General features: G+C 52.8%; 2 protein-coding genes across 2 annotated transcripts; both read right to left on the bottom strand.

Moving 5' to 3' along the window:
- Positions 1–379: 379 nt before the first annotated feature.
- Positions 380–10,052, bottom strand: TGME49_217830 (hypothetical protein). Its single transcript, XM_018779789.1, has 9 exons — positions 6,538–10,052; positions 5,844–5,909; positions 4,938–5,353; positions 4,065–4,418; positions 3,436–3,593; positions 2,575–2,985; positions 1,994–2,100; positions 1,596–1,740; positions 380–1,282 (listed from the first exon to the last, which is right to left on the bottom strand). Exons 1-9 carry the CDS (start codon positions 10,037–10,039, stop codon positions 688–690), a joined length of 5,754 nt encoding a protein of 1,917 aa, XP_018634872.1. The 5' UTR covers positions 10,040–10,052; the 3' UTR covers positions 380–687.
- A 235-nt stretch (positions 10,053–10,287) lies between these two features.
- On the bottom strand, positions 10,288–18,809 carry TGME49_217850 (Sucrose-6F-phosphate phosphohydrolase). The gene is made up of 11 exons (XM_018779790.1): positions 18,021–18,809; positions 17,475–17,614; positions 16,628–16,958; positions 15,985–16,070; positions 15,740–15,813; positions 14,466–14,599; positions 13,440–13,722; positions 12,982–13,040; positions 12,441–12,716; positions 11,851–11,878; positions 10,288–11,375 (listed from the first exon to the last, which is right to left on the bottom strand). The coding sequence occupies exons 1-11, from the start codon at positions 18,177–18,179 to the stop codon at positions 11,317–11,319; spliced, it is 1,629 nt and encodes a 542-aa protein (XP_018634873.1). The 5' UTR covers positions 18,180–18,809; the 3' UTR covers positions 10,288–11,316.
- Between the last annotated feature and the right edge of the window lie 3,221 nt (positions 18,810–22,030).

Raw genomic sequence — 22,030 nt, forward strand, 5'->3', positions numbered from 1 at the left:
CGAGCAAGTGTCTTCAGTACAGCAGACACAGACCCAGTTAGCAGAAACGGACTTTCTCCCGACTACCAAAGTGCTTGCGTCGCATTTAGAGGCAGGCAAAACGGAGACAGAGAGAGCCGGGGGAGATCGAGATGTAGTAGTAGGGAAGGAGACAAACGTAAGGGAGCGGGAGGGGGAAAGGAGACAGAGGGATATAGAGGAGACAGAGCCGGAAAAGGAGAGCGCGAAATCGGGAGTTTTTGGAGACAGGAAGCATCAAGAGATACGGCATGATGGAAGAAAGCACAGGGAGGAAGCGTCGAAACACTGGCGATCCCTGAGAGAAGTAGGAGAAAAGCGTAGCGAACGATTTTGAGAGTTTTAAGAACGAGTTGGTTCCGTCGGTTCTGCCGCAGAGCCTTTCTCCGGAGAGGCATGCGCATCCAGAATGGAGGAGGCTTTCCACTTTAAAGTTTTTCACTCTTGCAGACGAAAGCTTGTTTAGACAAGAGGCTGGTTCGAGCACACAGACACGGGAGCGTTGATGAAGTTTTCCTTCAGTCGAACATCCCCCTTCTTGGGTTGACGTGGAAGCCCCCCAGAAAAATAATACTTTTCCACGAACAGAAAATCACAAACGACTCGACGCAGAAATATCAGCGAACATTCAGAGATGCGAACTGTCTGGACAAAGGAACTGCGCCTGGTCTACTTGCAGTTTTCCAGCGACTGCCGATACGCAAGGATTCTCTGAAGAAAGAGCGGCAGAGAAGCCGTCTCCTTGTCCAGGACATCTCGAGTGTCAGGCGACGAAGAGAAAAACGGCTTGCTTTCAACCGTTTCTTGGTCGCGCTTTTCTTCTTCAAGACCAGGACTTCGCATCAAAGGCTCTGCCGTCGAGTCTTTATTCACACCCCCGTCGCCTCCGTTCGTGTGCTCGGCTTCTTCCTTCTCGTTCTTGTCGCCTTTCCGGCAGGTCTCGCTCTTCTCGCGAGTTCCACCTTGGCGCGTCTCGCCGCCGTCGACTTCACCGTTATCGACTGCCTTTTCTTCCGGTGCGGCGCTTTCGATTGCTTCTTCAGCTTCAGTCGTTTTTCCCTCGCACTCCAGCGCCTCTTTGTCCCCGGAGGCCGGTCGCTGTTCAGCGGCTTCGCCTCTGTTTTCCTCCTTCCGACCTTCTTCCAAGGCGTCTCCCCCAGTCGACGGTGCGCCACCGTCTTCAGCTGCTTCTGGCTCGTCAGCCTGTCGAACAACTCTGTCTTGTTGCTTCGCTCCAGGGAGCCGAGGGTACTGGTGCCAGTTGCTGAAAAGCCACCCATGCGGAGACGGTTTGACACACACCATGTGACGCCAAACAATTGCACACCTGAGACCCTCAACTCTGAACCTGGACAAAATAAACAGCTCTAAACAAAAAAGCCATTTATATATATATATATATTTCTGTATACACGGTAGTGTAGCTACATAGTAACAATACATATAGGCATTTGCATTCACAGATACAACAGATATATAGATGTATGCCTACACTACGAGAATATGAACGAATAGAATTTTCCTGGCTTCCCCAATGCATAAAAAATGCCAAGTTTTGTGGAAATGGATCCTCTTACTAGAAGTGTGTTTTCTTTCCAACTGCCTCGCGAGTTCGCGTAGTTCGTCGGTCGGCGAGGGAGCAGTAGATCAGCGGCCTGACAGTCGGGGCAGGGTGCTGAGAGCCGTAATGGCGCACCGTATTGTCCATGAGAATTAGGTCCCCTGAGGCAAAAAAGACGAGGAATCAAGAGACATAGGAGATTCCCCCGACGGTCTCTCGCAATTCCAATGCCAATGCGTTTGTGTGCGTGTGTGTGTGGGTGCATCCACCCCCCAACGGCTCCGTTTGCCCTTGCCGCCTCTCATGGAGACGTCATTCTTCCTCTCGAAGTTGCCTAGCAGCGAAGAGAAGCCCACAAGTCAAGCTGAACTGCACGCGCGTCTCTGGCGCCTTTCCCCGTCCGGTTTCTCTCACCTGCGGCGGCACACGACTGAAGTTTCGATCCGGAGATGAGGAAGGTAGTGGCAGAGTTCTCGGGGGAAATGTCCACAAGGGGGAAGAACGCATTCACAATGTTGCGCCTGAGAGAAGAGAGAGCAGACAGGCGGCACAGCTCCAGATGCGACGCCGCGAAAACCGGAGAAAAGCGAACTCGACTGCTCCGAAAGACTGCGGCAGAGGCGGCTGTTCGGGGATCGATAAAAGACGTCCAGCCGGGGGAATAAACGTCAGCATACGCACCACAGACAGACAAGCCGGTGCACATCGCAAGACAGGCCGAGGAAAGCCGACGCGTTGGGTCAACAAAGAAACCGACCGAGCGAGAGAGAGGTTGAGAAGAGACAGAACAGGAGAGGCCGCCGAAGTTGTTGGATCCACGAAGGCCAGCAGCCTCCGAGGTGTGTGTGGACCGGCAACGAGGAACATGCAGTGCACAGCACTCGAGAGACAGAAGACGCGAAACGAAGAAACCGACACACAAGACAAGCATCCCTGGCCGGCGACCCATGCGGAGCAAGTTTTTCGGCAAGACTGCAGTTGAGAAAAGGTCTCACTCGAAGGCCTCCTGGTGGTAGTCGTGGTGGACTTTCTGGTCGTTTGCATGTGGACCGATGGAGACAATGTATCCGAACGTGATCGCGCGCCATGCTTCCTCTCGTTCCCTGTCTCCGGTTTCCCTGGGGCGTTGCCGCTCTGGTTTGTCGCCTCTCGCCCCCGTCTCTCCCTCGGACGCCGAACATGAAGAAGAACAAGAGCGAGCAGACGAAGAAGGAGAAGCGCCAGAAGAAAAGGACGATCCGCACAAAGCGTTCGAGGGGCGTTGCCAGCTGCCGAAGCGTTTGCCAATTTCTGTGCCAGCCAGACGGGTGAGAAGAAGAACTCGCTGCTGGAGTTGGAGGTGGACCCTTCGGAGTTCGCCGTCTCCCCACTCCCAGTGCGCCTCGGAGAGGTTCACATCAACGCGCCTGCATGCAGACAGCGGAAAGCGACGAAATTCAGCAGAGAAAAAAGCAAACTGTGCGCTGGACGCGACGGGCGACGACAACCGTTCGTGGATGTGGAAAAACGAGGCAAATGTGGAACGCAGAAACGCCAAAAAGAAGGCAGAACGGTCAGGACACAGAGCTGCGTCTCCTGCTGACAAAGTGCAGGAAGGTCTAAGAGACACACAGACACACTCGGAACCGCAAACAGAGAGAGAGACAGTGAAGAGACGCGAAGGAAAAAACCACAGAGCTGCTTGAAGAACAGCCAGAAGCCGATTTCGTTCGCTGGCAAAACTCCGAACCGGATTTTTTCTGCGAAAGAACAGAAGCAGCTTTCACTCGCGGTAAGACCCAAACTTCTGTTCTGCTGTGCAAACGCAAAAGCGCATGGTTCTTGTGAACACAACCAAGTCCATGCCCAAAGCTTACAGAGGCGAGTTTCGACAGGCGACGCCGTTGTACTTGAACAGCGAAGTCGCGGGAGGGACGACGGGCCAGTGTTGGTGCACGGTGAGAACGCGATCCATGAGAAGGCCGAAGTGATGGAGAATGTCTGCATGCAGAGACGCGACCGCCTCGGCTGAGAGCTGGACACCAGACCCACACAAAACACAAATGATCCCGTGAACTCGCCACTGCGAGTTTCTCCGAAACCAAGCCGCAGAATTCGCCCATCGATGCAACTACGAAAACACAAAAACCTGCGGAAACATGTCCTAATCTGCATACACAAACCGGTGTGCATAAGACATATCTCATGCACATTTATATATCTATATCTATATAGATATATATATAAAGATTTATACATATACAGATATATATATATATATATACATATAGATTCGGCTGCATGCATGTGTTTACTTAGGTTGAGCGGTTTTCACACCATCAGCTGGGACTGTGGAACGAGGAGGGGGAACGCATCCGTTCAGGTCATCTACGATACAGACTGCGCATGCAGTGCTCGTGCATTAGTCTCAAAACCGAGGTCGCGCCTGCAGTTCCGGAGAGCGCGTCTCGAGAAAAATCTGCGTTCGATGCAGGCGGAGACGCACCATGCGAGGCACAAGCTCGACGCCGTCGCGCAGCAGCTTGCACGTTCGTAGCGAGGAATGGACGATGCCAGGCGAGAAGTGGAGCTTCGCCATCTGCGACGAAGCCACCAAGTGGGTCGCCCAGGCGTCTCGCGAAACGAAAATCCACCGCCCAGCCGAGGAGAGCGAAAGCTGCAAAAGGGTAGCTAAAACTCCGCACGAAGCCGCCACCGCCTCGGAACAAGGCGAGGCGTGAGAAGCAGAGAGACAGACGGCTTCCTCCATCGGGGCGACAGGGAGTGGAGACGCGGGGAGGATTTCTTTCAGGCGCCAGAGAAGATCTCGGTGCCTCTTGGACAAGGGGGGAGAGCACGGCTGCGAACACAGACAGCAGCCGCGCTTCGCGAAGCGCATGTAAGTCGGTCACCAACGCGACGAAGCAGAGCAGAAAACGATTCATGACCCCACAAGCTCCCAAGACTGTACTCATGCTCACTGGCAAACAAACCAACTGTTGCGCTCACGCACACGCACACACAATTAGATAAACTCCCTTCCATATATATATATATATATATATACATATAAATATATATATATATATATACATATATACATATATATAAATATATATACATATATATATACATATATATATATATATATATATATGAGTGTATGCGTGTGCATAGATAGCGGTAGATGTGTACACAAGCAACGCTTTATCTTCGTGACGCTTCCTCTCGAACGTCAGAGTTTTGACTCTCTTTGCGGAACGCCCACACCGTATGGTCAAGGACAGAGCGGACTCTTTCTCCTGTCTTGCAGTGTGTCACACACAGAGACATGGAGAGTCTGTCAGCTCCTTCGCTGCCCCCCTCCTGCGCGTCTTACCACTCCCCCGCATTCTCTCAGAAGACTCCAGAGCATTCCACATGCATGCAGAGAGGAGTCGGCGAATCGGCCTGCGTCTCGACGAGTTCCGCTTGCTGCACATGCATCGCCTTCTCGGCTTGGGAGTGGCTCCGCGAAAGGCACCGCGCGAAGCGAGGCCTCTGCGGGGTCTGGGGCAATTTTCCTCGCGCCTGAGACAGGCGCCGACGGCCGGAAAAAGAAGAAACCTGAAAAGGAGGAGCAAGCGAAAAGGCTGCACCCTGCAGCCACGAGGACCGCCTTCAGGATGTCCCGATTTGCAGACGCATGCATGCACCACGATAAAGCCAGGAACGCGGTGGCCGGAACATCACAGGGAGGCTGCGCGGGCGGCGAAGACCGGCCAGAGGACGCAGGGCTGTCTGACGAACACGGTCCTGAACCAACACAGGAAGGAGACAGAGAGGAGACGCCAATGTTGAGAGGGGAAAGCTTTGAGAAACAACTTCTAACGCGAGCCAATGGAGCGCCACCTTCACACGAAAGAACAGAAGCGAGAGAGAGAGAATCTGGGTGATATGTGGATACGAACTTGCGCCCATCCTGGAATCTCCCGCATGCACACATACACACATACATACACACAGATCTGAAATGAACCTACAAGGTGATAGAGGAATCAACTCCGTAAGTCAGGATGCATGTCGCTGCCAAAGCATGCGAGATAATGGACATCTCGAACGCCTCAATTCGTATCCATCTATATGTGCAGAAATCGCTCGACGATCAACTTCCGGCGATCCACCACGGCCGCACTCCATAGAGGAAGCAAATTGCGTCGAGCGAACAAAATGCGTCAGTTTCTGAATCAGGAGTCACGGAGATGGACACCCGCAGCCTGGGGTCGACGGCAAAAACGCAACTCACCGTCGAGCTCTGCCGCTGTCGGAAGTCGAGAAAAGGCGAAGCCGCACGGAATCTCCACTTCTTCATCTGGACAACAACAAACATCATCATCTGGACAACAACAAACATCATCATCTGGACAACAACCAACATCACTTCCGAGTAAAGGACATTGTTAAAACTCCCCACAGACACTGGCGAAGGCGCCCCATGCCAAACACACTGGGGGTGTGTGACCACATGGCTCCATATATACATACACAGATATATACATACATATACATATATATACATATATATATATATATATGTATATCTGTATATATGTACGGTGCATGCACAGTGTTGGGGAATTGGGCACTCCTTTACTTAGGTTCGCAAGTGGACGCGAGTGTTTCGATCATGGAAACGGATTTTCGATCTTTGCTGATCTCGGCGCATGCACACGACTGGGAGACTGCAGATCTGATCCCCCTCATGTCGAAACGAAGACACGATCTAGAAAATACCAGCCGAACACAGACAACTCGCTAGCTCGCCGCGGATGCCAGTCCCGAGACAGGGTCCACGCTTCCGCGGCAGGGAACTCTCGACTTCCACAACGCAGCCGAGAGCCAGCAGCTCTCCCTGTGCATGTGCGTCGCCTCTGCTGCGTATTTTTCTGGCTTCTCCCGCTGCGTCGCCTGTCCCGCCCCAGCGTGGTTGAAAGACGTACCTTCGGCGGGAGAGCAGAGAAGCTGTTGCGCGCTCTCAGTTTGTCGTTCTGCCGCAAGAAAGCAGAACGCATCGCGAGCCATGCGCGGATAGATCATCCACCGGTTCTCGAGCTCCGCAGCTGATCCCGATGGAGAGGTGTACGCCTTGCCCCGTGAAGGAGCCCAGTCGTCGTTTCCACTTCTCTCTTTTCGCAAGCCAGATGTGAAGCCGTCTGCGGCGCCTCGCCCTCCATCTGTTCCCTCCCGGTCGTCATGGACCCCCTTCGTCCCTTTGGCGCATTCGTCTTCTTCCCCACAGATGCTTTGCTTGGTCTCAGCGTTGGCAAGCTTCGCTGTTTCACATGCGTACTCGTCTTTCTCGACATCGGCTGCTTCGGGAGCCTCTCTTGTGCCTTCGCTCTCCCCAAGCTCCCTGTCAGTGGCTGCCGGGCGTTTCGCTGCTTCCCTTTTCACCTGAGGGTGTAGCGGTCTTTGCTCTCCTCCTGTTTCGCCACTGCCGTGTTCGTCGAAACTTCTCTTCGTCCCAGAAGAAGGCGTGACTGTGGACCAGGCGATCCTGGGGAAGTCTCGCGAGTGCAAAGTTAACTTCGCTTTCCTTCGCCGTCGCGCCGACGCGTTTTCGTCCTCGGACTCTCCTGTGGCTTTCACTGCATGCGCCACGGCGGCCGCGGCGACGATCGCCGACGCCCCGACCGCTGTCAGGATGTACGCGCCCTGTTGGCAAATCAGACGCACTGATTTGTGGTACTCTTCTGTCAGAGTGTCGAGGTGAATCGCCTGCTTCTCAGTTTCCTCCAGAACGCCTCGGGGCTTCCAGGGACCCCACACGAGCGCGGCGCCTCCGCCTGGCTTCCTCGCCGCCCCCGGAGGCACACATGCCTGGCTCAAAAGTCGCGCCGTCCTGCTCGCAGTCTTCTCCGACGCCGCAGGTCGCGGCCGGTGAACTTGGAGGGATCGGAGGCTGGACAGGCCACTCAGATTTGCAAAGAAAGGTGACACGAGCCTCAAGCAGGACTTGTCCTCGGCCTGGACTCCGCAGCGCTCCGTCTGCGTTTTCGGCAATCCCCTGTGGTGCTGGAGGTTGCCTCCCTTGCCTCCTGCAGTCTGACTGTTCGACGCCAACTCGCTTCCCCTCTTAGGGACAGGCGGCGTATGTAGATGCCCCGAAACGTCGGACTTCGTCGAACAAGCTAGGTCTGAATCAGGGGGTCGGTGATTCCCACAGTTCCGCCTGCTCGGGTCGCCTTTTGGAGAACTCTGTTTGTGTGCAGGGCATGTCATCGGCACTCGCTTTTTCCCCACGACGCCAGGTCTCTCCGCCGCTTTCTCGGGCCTTTCTGGCGAGTCTGCAAGCATCGTCGGGTGGATTTCAAACGCCTCCATTCCATGTGCACCACCCCCCCAAGGGCGAGCTGCAGTACTCGACTTTGAGGCTCCTGCTGGCGCGGCCTTCCCGCGCGGAAGTGACACCGTAAGTGGAGACGCATCTCCTTCTTCCGCAGGTTCCCCCTTGACCCCAACAGGCCCCTCGCCGACCGCGCGCAGGCCATCGGCTCTGTTCCGTTCGTCGCTCGCAGCTTTCCCACTGACGCGGCGTTTCTTGTTTATGCTCTGCGGCGCAGAGCTTGGGAAGCTGTCGCCATCTTCGCCTCCTCCGTTTTCGGAAGTCTCCCGGCCTGCCTCACCCTGGAGGCCAACTCGCGCTCTCTGCGCATGAAGAGCCCCGGCGAACCGCCCCCGACACTGGCACTGACTGGCCCGGCCTCCACAGTCTGCGCATCGCACGCGGAAGGTGGGGCGCGAAGGCCGCACCGACCGCCTGACCCAGCCTGTGAAGTCTTCTTGGGCTCCAGCGCCAGTCGGCGACACCACAAGCGCGTCCGCAACCGCCGCGGCAACAGCAGCCGCAGTCGCTGCGGCAGCCTCCGCGTTCTCCTTGTCGGGAGGCGGCTCTGGCGCCAGGGTCTCCTCCGGCGCCTGTCTTTGGCGTTTTTTCTTCAGGCCTGAGACAGAACGCGCTCGTTTTCTCGCCAGCTGCACGGCAGGCGTATCCGCCGTATCGCCCGCGGAACGCGGGGCCTCGCCCAGATGCAGGGGGTGCGCCCTGGAGGCCTTGGAGACCGCCGGCCCAGTCAACCGCCTTCTTGAAGCCTTGCCGGCGCGTCTGTGTAGCAAGGGAGAGGCACACGGCGACTTCTCGCCGGATTGCGCTTCTGCCGGTCCAGAGGGTATGGCCGGCGAAGCTTCCGACGAGTGCCTGAAGGGTGCTCCGGGTCCATGAGAGTGTGGCGCTCCATTTGCAGGCCGGGACAAGTAGGAAAGGTAGGCTGCCTGCGCGGCCGAAGCCTGGTTTTTTGGTAGCGCTTGATACGCCAGAAAATGCTGCTGCTGCAGCAATGTCCACAGTCTCTCTCGGGAGACCTGGCCAGCGGCGATTTGCGCAGCTTCGTGATCTCCCCGGTTGCCTCCCCAACTTGGCGACCCGTCAGAAAGACCTTCCTTCGCCCCCGTTCTCGCGTACAAATCTGGTGGAGACGGCATGTTCACCGGCCGTGCGACAGGCGCAGCGGCGGCAAAAAAGGCCTGAGCGGTTGCGGGAGTTTCTGGCCTGTGCAGGCCTCGCCCCAGGGGCGTCAAAAGGTTCGGCACTGTCATCGCCGGTGGTGCCCCCGTGGCGCGCAAGCCCGCCGTTCGTCGCATGCATTCTTGGAGAAGAAGCTGAACAAATTTCTGCCGCTCCTGAGGGGACAGAAGAGTCTGCACACATCGATCGTTGCCCTCGGTCTCCCTCCCTTCGTGGAGGTTCCCCGCGGCACTGCCTACGTTCGCGAGCTGCCCCGCGTACGAGCCCGAGAGCTGTTCTCGTGTGTCAGGGAGAGTCGTCTGCTCGGTCAATGTTTCCTTTTGAACAAGAGAACTGATCGTCTCTTGCGCTGCCCTGTTTGCATGCACAGGAGGCGGCACAGGCGCCGAGGACGAGGGACGGGCCAGGCCGGACTGAGGCGCCCCCGGGAAAGCCAAACTGCCAGGCGGCATCCCAAAATGGGGCTGGCCCCCCGCCGGCAACCGCTCCTGAAGAAGGCGCAGCGAACCGATCAGCGGGTTCAGAATATTCGCTTTTTGCTCTGCGTCGACTGGACCTCTCAAAAAGTGATTCAAACTATTTAGAGAAGCCAGCAGACTCGGCAAACCCAGTCCCGAGCCTGGCGAAGCAGCTGGAGTAGCTGCCGCAGCCGGGATGCCTGGCCTCAGCGTCGGGCAAGCTGGCAGCGGTGCTCCCTGGTCAGGGGAGACGTGGGAATTTGCGATCAAGTTAGGAGCTGAGAGACCGCCAGACGGACTCATTTCACAAGTCGAATTCGCAACAATCCCCCGATCTCCACTTTGCATCGCAGACACATGCCCCGGTTGAAGCTGAAGGGCACCGGACGCACCGGGCCCCGGAAACGCGCCAGTCTCGCGCTGTTTGAGCAGCGCGAGCATATCCTTGAGCGATTCCATGGCACAACAAATGAAGGAAAAACAACTGTGGTGAAGAAGCGTCCAAACATACAGGCTGGGTGTCACGGCGCCTCACAGCCACGAAGCGCATGCAACCGATGTGTGGCACCGTCGCTAGCCTCGTGGACGTCGCACTGCGCGCACGCATTTCCACTTTGAAATCGCGGGTTTTGAATCTAAACGGCTGACAGTAAACTTCCATTTGTTTCCCTGTTTCAGGCGGCGCGGCTCTTGCCTGCAGCTATTCGCTTAAAAGGAAGTGCACAGAATCAACACTCGAGCGGGGCCGGGCCGCAGCACACCGAGACAGTATCACACCACAACAAGGCTGGCGATACGGCATCCGCTCGCGCGCGAAAATGCGAATTTCTAGGAACCAGATCGATTCTTGGTTCCAATTAGAGAAGAGTGATTCGGGGGCGTAACGCAGAAACGCAGCCGCTGTGTTCATGACTTCGGTAACCGCTACGCCCAGCGAACCCAGCTTGCGATTGTTGTCGCGGCCGAGTGACGGGTGCAGAGAGCCCGGGAAACGGACTGAGACAGTTCGCTCTTCCTTTTCTACGATTCTAAATGCCTCTTCTCGATTCAGGGCAGACAGAACGAAAGCGGTTACTACAGCTCCAATCTCATGGTCGCGTTGACGGCGACTGTGTGCATTTCGTTATATCGATGCGTGTTCCATCGCTGCTGAACGCAGGCAGCATGTGGAGAAAGCAGCTGATCCACAGTCGCTCATTTCGAGCTGTCTGTCCTGGCAGCAGCTTGTGATCCAGTGAGGATGTATAGAGTTGGAGAGGCAGCGGATTTCCCCAGAAAGCAGATTCACCGACGGCTTCAGCTGTACGGTGGCGTTCCTCGTGGGTTGAGATCACCTTACGAAGTACCGCCCTCGAACAAGTCACCGGCATTTCCCTTGCCCTGATGTGGATGCAGAAAGGCGTATTCATTTGTATTTGGTGGTTGCAGTATGTCCACTGTCGAACAGCACCGCAACTGTCTCGGCACCCGTGGCTTAGGATTGTTTCGACACGAAGGCAAGCTCGAGTCTTTTTGGTTTTCTTTTCGAGGCTGTGCCCTGCGTGCATACCTCAGAAAAGGGCCCGCTGGAACGTTTGCACTAAAGGAAGCGGTCAGATGACTTCTGTGTTCTTTGCATGTGCCGGAAACTTCGCTCACAACAGCTTATCGCGTCCACTCTGTTACTGCCTCCGCCGTCTAGGTAGCGAACAGCCTGTGCTTGCGAATCTTCCAAACAGCTGGAAAAAGCGGTAAAACTACATGTCAGGTATCGTTTTGTCGAATTTAAAGAAAAGTAGACCATCCAAAATGCCTCCTGAAAAACCAACAGCGACACCACACCTTCGCGTGCATATCCACGCGCGCAGGTGGAATTGATGCTTCACACACTGCGGTAGTCAGGTGGGGTGGCAGTTCGCCGATGAATGCACAGAGCGACAGAGTGAGAATCAGTATGCGCCAACCAACCTCTGTAGACTCCCCTTTTTATGCGATGTATCTGCACATACTCCCTTTACAAATGAATTTCTAACAGAAAGTTATGCAAATATGTATCACCTTCCTGACTGGTCAACACATAGAGACAAGTGAACAAAGAACGATGTGGCAATTCGTACGAAAACTGCACTTTGCGGCTGTTTTCCGTCTTCATCTATGTGTGCGCCTCTTTGCCTTTTTGAGCGCATGGCTCCGTATTTGTTTGCATGCACTTGGCCAACTGGCGACAGTTGCACTTGACCTCAAGAAATACGGATCTCTCAAAACAACTTTTATCGCATGCTCTGACGCACCTGCGCAATCGTGAGTGGCGAAGCAGACCTGAGGCAGGTGACAGACGGGGCAGAGAAGCAAATGCGCAAGCATGTGTAGGTTGGCAAATGTCACGACACCGCAAATATGCGGACGTACAGATAACGCGGTCGACGCATTTCTCACCCGATTTGTTCTGAGAAAGTAAGGAGCGGCACATGCTTACTCAATTCCTTTCTCTCGCGCGTGGATCGCCTTGACGCAACTCCACTCCCAAGTTCTAAACCGACGTATCTATCACTCTGAATCAGCTGATTCTAATCTTGGATGTCTTCGCTTACCGGACCCAAGTTCTACGTAATGCACTTATAACATGGTGATCATGGAGAGCACAGGACAACTTGGATCCCGTAAACAAAGACCTTCAAGATCTAGATCTGTTGTAAACATACAACCAAATGCATTCACACAGATATCTATGTAGGCATACATGTACACGGTTGTGTTAGAGAGATATGCCTATCTTTCGGCTGATATATATATATATATATATATATATATATATATATCTGCGTATAAAAACTCTAATCCGTTCGCCGAAAAGTGTATAAGGAGAAGCGATCTGCCTTACATGCATGGTGGGTTGGAGAGTTCTGAGGTGAGCTGGAGCCAGGAAGTCTCTTTCGTGAGCGTCGACAGTCACCCGTCCATGTCGAGCCTGGGCATTTGTCAGTTCGTCGAGCATCGCCTCGCCTGCGGCCCTCGCGGCGTCAGTCGCACTTCCTCGGCCGTGAAAACTTTGAAGGAAATTCAAAAGTTCCGGTTGTGCATTTCGCACGCAGACGCCGAGAATGTCGGGGTCGCAAAACATGTCGATGTCGTTTCCACTGTCGCCAGCGACGATCGTCTGCATACTCACGCAAGCCGGAGAAAACAAAACGCGCTCGCGACGCCCAAGCCAAGAACGAATCTCGAGATTCACCTTTCCTTCGCACGAGGTCCACTATGTCGTACCCCCGGACTCGACAAGGCGGCGGCATCCATGGGGGTGGGCCAACCTGTCGAGTCGAACACTGACAGGCATACTCGCCTGTGCACTCTTATCCGAAATGCACCCGGTGGAAAAAAGCCGTGGAATGGCGATGACAGAAATAACCTGATTGCATCCATACCCGTGACTTCTTGAAACCGAGTTGCTCCATGACGAAGAGGGATGCATTCAACTTTCCACCTGCATCGCAAGAACAACGAACTCATCAAATGACTGACCACGTTCTCCACTTCCCATATATCTACAAATACATATATGTATATATACATATATATATATAATTAGGCATGTGATGGGATACGATATCTGGGACAGACCAATGTAATATATATATATATATATGTAGACACATACATCCGCATATGAACATTATATATATATATATATATATATATATATATATAGGCTGCGAGATAGGTAGAGAGAGAGGGATGTCGTTTCATGGAAAGCTCTGTACATGTCTGCATGCGTTTCCATCCAAGTGTGCATCTGCGTCTGTACGCGTCATGTCGGCAGCGGCGCCAGTGTCTCTTCGCGAGTGGACGCGTGCGAAGCCTCAGCCCTCCGCGCGTCTCTCACCGGCTCTGGGAAGAATGTCGAGGTATCTCCAGTCTCCGCCACCACTCACGCAGATCTTTTTGCTGTGAGAGTCGATAAGCGATCGGAGATAGGCCACAGCGGTCGCCTCCGTGGGTCTCCCGTTCTGTTGAGCTTTGCAGGCGACAGCGGGGCCGGTCTCCGAGTCACTGGTGCTCGGGGGCATGTGCAGCGCCGCATGGACGAGGTCCAGTGGAACAGACACAGACAGACGATACGGGTCGTGAAACGCATTTCCGTTCACATGACACCCCGCCATCGTCGCCTGAGTGAGAGAGAAAAAACGCAACGGGTCACGAACAGGCCGTGAGTGGTGACTGAAGCATTCGTTCACAGACGCTAACAGACTCAGTGACATATCCACGCAGACGTGTGTAGATATTGACAGAACGGCAGAGACTGTGATGCGCATATAAGCAGCAGACAGTCTAGGTCTTACGCGACAGTCGTGCATAATCAAGTGACGCGGTTGCCTGACCTACACGGCGATCGCTTGCTGATCGCCTACGTCCTAAAAGCACATATATACAGATACGTATTTCTGCCTCAACACTCACTCAGAGACGCATATATATATATATATATATATATACATATATACATATATATATACAATATCATATTCAGATGCATATCTGGTTCACTAGCCGCCTCGGCTGGTAGAGCAGGGGAGAATACGAGAAAGCGACAACGCCTGATATTCGAAGCCGACGTCGTCAGTCCTGCACTTCTGAGATCCAGCGTTTTCTACCTTTTTCGCAGGGCAGAAACTCCATCAAAGCTGGAGACTGCGACCTCGCCCAAAGGCAGTGAGAGATGCTTCAACGTCCCTAATCGTCAGAGGATAAAGTCGAAGGGTACGGTAAAAGTACAGCGCAGTCTCGAAGTAAGCCGGACGAAGCAACGTCCAGGGGCGTTCCAGAAGCGGAATGGTCATCGGAACGTAACGCTCAGTCTCGAGCACGAAGGTCCCTCCAAGACGTCCAAGGACCTTGCTGGTGACCTTACTTTCACTTCATGTTCTACAGCTCGTCGATCGAACTGGCCCTCAATGCGGCTCTTCCAGGTTTCGTCGAAGTGGGCGTGAGCGCGGGACGGGCACCAGGCCGGCCAGCTCGACCCCACACATTCGGCGGCCTCTGCTGGCGACACACGAAAAACTCCAGAGACAGAGACAGACTTGGAGACAGAACCACGAGGAGAAAGAGAGGCACCAATGGAGCAGGCGAAAAATGTGGAAGCCGGGGCCGCACGGAAGGTCAGAGACGCGAGGCTTCCACGATGATCACACCTCGAGAAAGCGACATGCAAGCAACCTGCCCAGCGACCGACTGAAGCAGAGGCTCGAGACAGCGGTGTCGGAGACAAAACGCACTTTGAAATAGCGACGCAGAACTGCAGAACTATCGGCGTCAGTCACATCTGAATATGCACTCACACAGAACGGCCCCGTACTGGGACAGAGGAGATCGCTTTAGTTATTCGTTAAAGAATCTTCGCGACGGCGAGTCCACAGGCGCTCCGAAGAACCGCCTCAAATCTCGGAGTCGCAGCAGCCTCGTCGCTCGAGGCGTGACTGCTGTCTTGGCAAAACGCAACGGGTCTAAGCACTGATCCAAGGACTCCCCAAAGCGCGTCGGCATGGACATCCGGACTTCCAAGTATACATCTACGCAAATACGCACATATATATATATATATAAATATATATATATATGGTAATAGAGATCTACATAGAGCGACACACGTACATGGATGGATGCACATATACTTTCAGGAACGGTGCTGTGCATACGAACGCATGCATACACGAACATATCTGTGTGGACGAGGTCACTGACGCATAGCGAATTCAATAGAAGAGCCCCCCTCGCCGTGGTCTGGAAGGAAACTGGCACAGAGAGCGTTGGAGTTCACCTCCAGTTGGAACACTGAGAAAACGAGTGGCAAGCTGCGGCCAACGCCCACGTACACAAATACGTATGGCTGTTTGCACAAAACGAACTCCTGTTCTCGGCGCAAGAGAGTTTTCGGGAGGGTCTCGAAGTCCGAAACTCGGCTGGGTATGTTTGGAGGTAACGGTAGTCCGGTGCAGCTCGTCTTTAGAGACGTCCAACGACCCGTGGAAAACATGTTTCTCTCGTTTTCGTCTTTGCTCTGTCTTATTCTCTCTCCCTCTTCGTCCTCCCCACACTTCTGTCTCCTGCTGTCTCTTGTCCCTCGCCTTTCTTCCTTCTGTCGTTTCACATTCTCTTCAGTGCGCCTTCAGTTGGAGAACGAACCTTGAAACTCCGACGCCTCTGCAGCGTCAAGTGGCGAGGGCGCATCCGGAAACGAATAAATTTCTGTTCCGACTCTGCAAGCAAAGTTTGCAGGCCAAACCGCAGCTGTCGTGTATCACTGACATCTGGACGCGGCCCAGCTCCAGTCTCAGACCTGTCCACCTTGCAGGCTGTGTGTGTGTGCCTCGAATTGTCTCCTAGTCTCTCTCCTGTTCTTGTCGTCTCCAGTCGCCACACAGCCTTACCCCAGAATCGCATATGCCGGACGAGGAAGTTGTTTCTCTCCAGCTACATTGAGAAAGTCTTTCAGGTTGCGGCCGGTGTTGTAGACCTGAGGGGAGAAGCCGCGGCAAGCGCATGCACTAAGGATTTCCCTCGAATCGGGACTCGCCGACTCATATGAGACGAAGAAAGACTTTAGAAATACCCCGTTGAAGCGGCATTGCGGAGGCTCTGCATTTGACGCACGGTCCTCGCATGCACTCACGGATACACGTAAATCGAGTAGGAAAAGGTTCCTTTCTCTATGGGGACTCAGGTGTGTACCTGAGCGCCATCTACACCCACATTCAGGTCCTGGGCATACCGTATTATCCGGTGCCCTAACCATCCTAAATATATACACGTATGCAAATATAGACAGATACAGATAAGATGTATGGAGGACAGAAGGAAACTGGCAGAGATGCATTCGAGAACCAATACTGCGACTTCGTTGGTGTTCATTGATGTTCATTGTCATGTGCGAGTGAAGCGGTGAATCTGAAGCGTCTGCAGGGAGTGGCGTCGGCGCGCTGTCTGCGGAAGGGAGGCAGAAACAGAGAATCGACTGAGATGCCTTTTGGCCTTTCATTCTCGGTTTTTGCGCCGTTTTTCGGCGTTTCTCACCAGCTGCGAACCTCGCCACAGATGTTTCAGATTCCAGTGGTTCTTCAGCAGCCAAAGGTAGTGATCATTTCCAAGGAAAGTCCCATCGAGATCAGTGATGAGGAGACAGGGTGGACCATCGAGAGTAGCCAGTTGGCCAGAAGCCAGGACGGCGACGACGCGCCGAAGAGGCTCTGGATTTTCTTTTGAAGCCCTCGCAGGCGCTTCCGTGTCTCTTTGACGACCAAGGACGTTACGCGAAGCAATCCGCGCGCGAGTCGGCATTAAATCGGGTATCTCCGACTCCTCACGCTTCCCAGAAGCGCAGAAATGAAGCATGTAGTTCTGAGTGCTGAGGAGAGACAGCCAGAGAGACAGAGAGAGAGACATGTCAGCGGGAGAGAGGCAACTTGAGCGTGAGAGAGACAATGCGCGTCGCAAAAAGAGCAGATGCGAGGAACGACAGCTTGCGTGTAGGGGAGACAATGTGTGTGGGACAGCAAGACAGCAAGAAAATGGTGGAGGCAACGCCAGTGAGACACAGGCAGCGGGACTGCGGTTCAGACAGCGTGAGACATAGGAAGGCGCAGCAGGGTCGTGTCAAAAAAATACCGGTCAAGGAGAAAAAGCGAGGGAACAGGAATTCGGAATAGGCGTGAAGAGCAGGGCAGTGGCGAGCGACGGTGAGAAAGGCAGGAAGGCAACGTAGTTTACAGAGCGTTCTTCACTGGAATGGAAACCGCAGAGTCCCGACGACATGGCCCATGTCGTGTCTCGGCTGTGTGCGTGCATTTCGTCTGTAAATCGAGGAACGGGACTGTAGAGCTGGGTCTCGTTTTTGCGGATTCCACGTTGAAAAGTGACTTACTTGGGAGAACAGGTGCCAGGGCCGGGGTTGTCCCAGTGCGTGCGTTCGCCATTGCAGCAGACAAACTCGAGACACACGACGCGAGGCTCCAGCAGAAGTTCACATGCTTGCCAGTCCTCGCGTCCGCGTTCTCCGCAGCTCTGCAGCCCCGCAGAAAACCGAGCTGAAGCTGGAGAGAGCTTCGTACCCACACTAACATTGTGAACACTGCATCACGTTTCCCCGGACGCACCCGACCTGCATGCAGAGACGCAGTCTCCGCATTTGCCAGCCGTCTTGTCTCTCTGAAGCACCTCGATCGATGCAAATCTATCCATATACATATATATGTATATATATGTATATATATGTATATATATATGTATATGTATATATATGTATATATATGTATATATATATGTATATGTATATATATATGTATATGTATATGTATATATATATATATATATATATGTATAGATATATGCATGTATGTATATTGAATTGGGGTATCTCTAAGCACGTGAATAGATCTTTTGACTGTGTGAATTGCGCCCTGTCTTTTACCTCCATTGTCTGATCCTTCCAGTCGAGCTTCCCATTCTCCAGATGTTGTTGGAAGTGCAAGACGGCCGACTGCCAGCCTGTCTGGTAGTAGAACTGAAGCAGCACAGGTGCGGCGTTTGAGGCATCCGGAGGAGCGAAGACTGAGGCTGTCGCAGACATCGTCGTTGACGTCGTTCATGTATTTTCGAAATCGTTTGTTCCAGTCTCTTTACCGGACGATTCAAGTGGCTCATGCAACGTCTCGACGCAGTGCTAGTCTTGTGTTTACGCTTTCAAACGGACGGCTTCGTGGAGTGCAGGTGCACAGGCACATGCGTAAATAAAACACAAGTATGTACGGTAGCATGGCAGACAGCCGAAGAAAATGTCAATTGAATGGTACGGGGAAGGACGGTCTGAGCAAGAAGACCAGCAACTTTTTCTTCTTTTCGTCGATATCCTGTACCACGAAGGGAGGAATGCACCGCCGTGAATGAGGTGGATGTTGGAGCTCGCCACCTCGTTATCCACTCTGAAAAGACCCGGATATACCGCGCATGCACGTGAAGAAAAGCTGGAAGAGTCGAGCGCCGAGAAGTACAAATCGGAAACGGCAAATTTTAGCGTTCAGACTATACACCTCTCACGTGCAGACGCGATACTCGCAGGCTTGCGCGAGAATGCACCTCTTGCGATTCTTCTGTAGGTGACGGATCGGTAAAACATGAGTAGATTATTGCAGAGGCATGTGCACAGAGGAGCGAGACGGAGGTGATAAAACGGAATCAGTTATGCGCGTGTCTACAGATGTAAGATTGGAAAAGTGTAACTCATTCAGAAGCAGGCGCGTGCATGCAGGGAGGTGCTCGGTCACGTCCGGCAGCTAGCTCGCTCACGTTGGCAAGGAGCAGCGAGTTTAATAGCGGAGCGCGGCGACTCAAGAGTATCCGATGCAGACTTCTAAAGAGAAGAGAGAACATGTTTCACTCGGAAACACATACTTGCGAACGAGGGAGGGAACCGGCATTTAATCTACTCGTGTCAAAGTGCGGAGCCGGGTCAGGCAACCACTCAGTCGATCCGCCTCCCTTCTGCATGTCGAGTGACTTTCTCCAGGCGAAAGGAAATCGAAAGCGGCAAGCCAATAGAGTAAGCAGCTTCTTTGGCTGGGAAGTGACACACAAAACGATGCAGCTGTCGGAAACACAGGAAACGCAGAACGTTTGCTTCGATATACACGCTAGCAGGGTGCTCGTCCGTTTCAGCTGCATGCAGCCGAGCCGACTAAGAGTCTTTCGGCGGCAAAGAACCTGTCGCTGAATGAAAGAATCACACAGAGTCTCAAACAAGGGAGACCGTTTGCAAACACACATTGGCTGGATGAAATTCGAAGCACTTCGACGTGCATATCTGTGCGCAGTCTCTGCCTCTTTGCATAGCGGACTCGACTGCTGGAACTACCGGTGGTACTCCTATGAGAGATATTGGCAAGCATCATGCTGTAAGAAACAAAAATATACACTACTTTGGGTTTTCGTACGCATACTTTCGATGTGGCGGTGTACGGCAACTGTGTAGTTCACTTCAGCTGCAAGGCGATTGGAGTGGCGTGCACCCAGTTATTTCTCGACCGTGGGAAGAGAAAAAACAAGAAAAAATGAATTTATCTGACGCACTCCTAAGAGGACTCATTGAAACAGTGAAGCTCGTTATAGCATACGGATCCAATCGCATCACCAAGGAGCCGTCTGTACTCGTCGGCAACGTAGAAAATAACTTAAGAACCGTAGATGTGGTAGACCGGGCCACCGTTGTTTGTTCGAAGAGCAACTAGTGTACGATGAGTTCATGTTGCGTGTCTCGCGAACTTTTTCGCGTCTGGACACATAGGAACCGTTGAACATCTGTGTGCGTTCCACAACTTCATTATTCAAATAAGACAAAAAACATCCACTCTAGCAGATCCGTTGCAAAGCTGTACACGACTGCGGAGTCTGCCAGCCCAGTGAAGGCTGCATCGAGACAGAACAGTGGGAGCGGTGGCAGTAGTAGATCCTTCATTGAGTGTAAGGAACGATGTCACGAGAGCTCACACGTCCTTATCTGCAATGAAAAATCGCCATAGCAACTTAAAAAGGGGCTGAACCGGTAAAGCCCATTACCTCGGGAGATTAGTTCCTTTGACTTCGGTGATAGAGACTTGATAAGCTTTTAATATCCTTTTGATTAAAAATGTTTCAGTTGAGGAACTGAATAGGTGGTTTGTATAGTTTTACCGTGCAAATGTCACAGAGCTGCCAGGTACAGTCGAGCATAAACGGTACTCGAAAAGTGAAGGTCACGCTCTCGCAACTTATCATGCAGCTAGGAAAAAACTGAGATAAACCATTGCTAAGCAAAAGACGGAGACCTCGAATATTCCTGCATTTTATTGGAGGGACGAAAATACTGTTGTGTTTGGGACTCCACGCTACCCAAAAGCAGCCTTATTGGGTCACAACAAAAAAGCTGGGGCCTGACACGCTCAAAGTATCTTCGTATTCACTCTTTACCTCATACAGAACAATCGTCGCTGACGGGTGTAATCTCACTGATTCCTCGTATTCCTGTGCATCAGAGTCAGCGATAGGTCGTATTATTCAAAGCATACAGACAAAAACAATTAACACAAGCGCTGACCAACAAGACATCCTTTTTTGATGCGTTCGTTGGTGCAGGATAACGAAGTAACTGCTTGTTGCTTGCTCCCTGTCAGGAATGCATCCACCAGGGAACTTTGATTTTTTCGGCGCCCCCTGGATCAGGCGTGCATATCTAGTGGAGTCAATGATAGAATATGGCGTGGAACTCAAAATGGATTTCAGTCTAAGCGTGAGGCGGCAGCAGATGTACGAACGCACAACAAACGAGCTGTTGTCTCCAAAGGCATTCGTCTGAATCGGCATAATAAGGTGGTACATCACTACTAACTTTTCTCCGCTGCACAACCCTGACCCATTGGCAGATCGTTTCTGTTGGTAGACAAGAATTTTGCAGACATTTTCATACCCTATCGACTGTACCTAAACCACTGACGCTCTGTAGACAAGTTATGCAGTCACTGAGGATGCATGAATGCGGCAGCGCAGCTGTCATTTAACCTGAGGAAGCACCTTTTCTTTGTGAAATGCGAGTTTCCGCAGAACGCTGTAGATATCTGCTGCGACTTCGAGGCCCCTTGCGCACATTACCAATTGTGAATTTAGCATTTCTGAGAGCTAGCCCATCAATTGTCACCGACCGCTGGTGTAGCATGTGTGTTGAAATAGCACATGACGTCGAACTGCTTGAGCCCCGAGCAACGAAGCCGAAATTGGCTTTGCTGCAACCTGCGAATTACTGTCCACAGGCCACCGTCAGCCTACTGCAGCCAGAAAAGCTGTTGTGCTGATCTCATGTTCTAGACAGACTTCGTTGCTGTACACTGACAATTGGGTCGCTCAACTCTCCAAAGAATGCACTATTCCACATAAGGGGCACTTCCACGAAGTGACCTGGAGGGCAAAGTGCATTGCCCGATGTGTGCAGCGGCCACGAGGCAGAGATGATAGTTTGTTTGTACATTGAGGTGAGTATACCACGCCTATGTCGTGCCTGGAATACAGGAAACGCCAAGGGATATCGAAAGCTGGGACGAAGTCATTTGCTTCCGCGCCTGTCTCCGCGATCCCAAAGTTGGCCTGATGCTCTTTCCTTATGCTGCTGTAGACAGGGCGAATCCATTCTTTGAGCGTTGTCGCAAACTTGCCAAAGTACCATCAATGCAGATATACACTAGAATGCGAGCTCCGGCTGTCCAAATAATGAGATGAACGCGTCAGGACACAAAAGGCAATCGTGTTTATACCTGTTTTGTATTGGTAGCACCAGTTATACATTTGTTGAAGATGCTTGTGAATCGGAGCAGTTCCTGTCTGTTAGTTCCAACTTTCGGATCGTCTTTGAGACTCTAACAGAGGACATCTGGTGGCTTTCAAAAAGGCAGACATCCC

Source organism: Toxoplasma gondii, chromosome XII (assembly GCF_000006565.2).
Source record: "Toxoplasma gondii ME49 chromosome XII, whole genome shotgun sequence".
Classification (NCBI taxonomy): domain Eukaryota; phylum Apicomplexa; class Conoidasida; order Eucoccidiorida; family Sarcocystidae; genus Toxoplasma; species Toxoplasma gondii.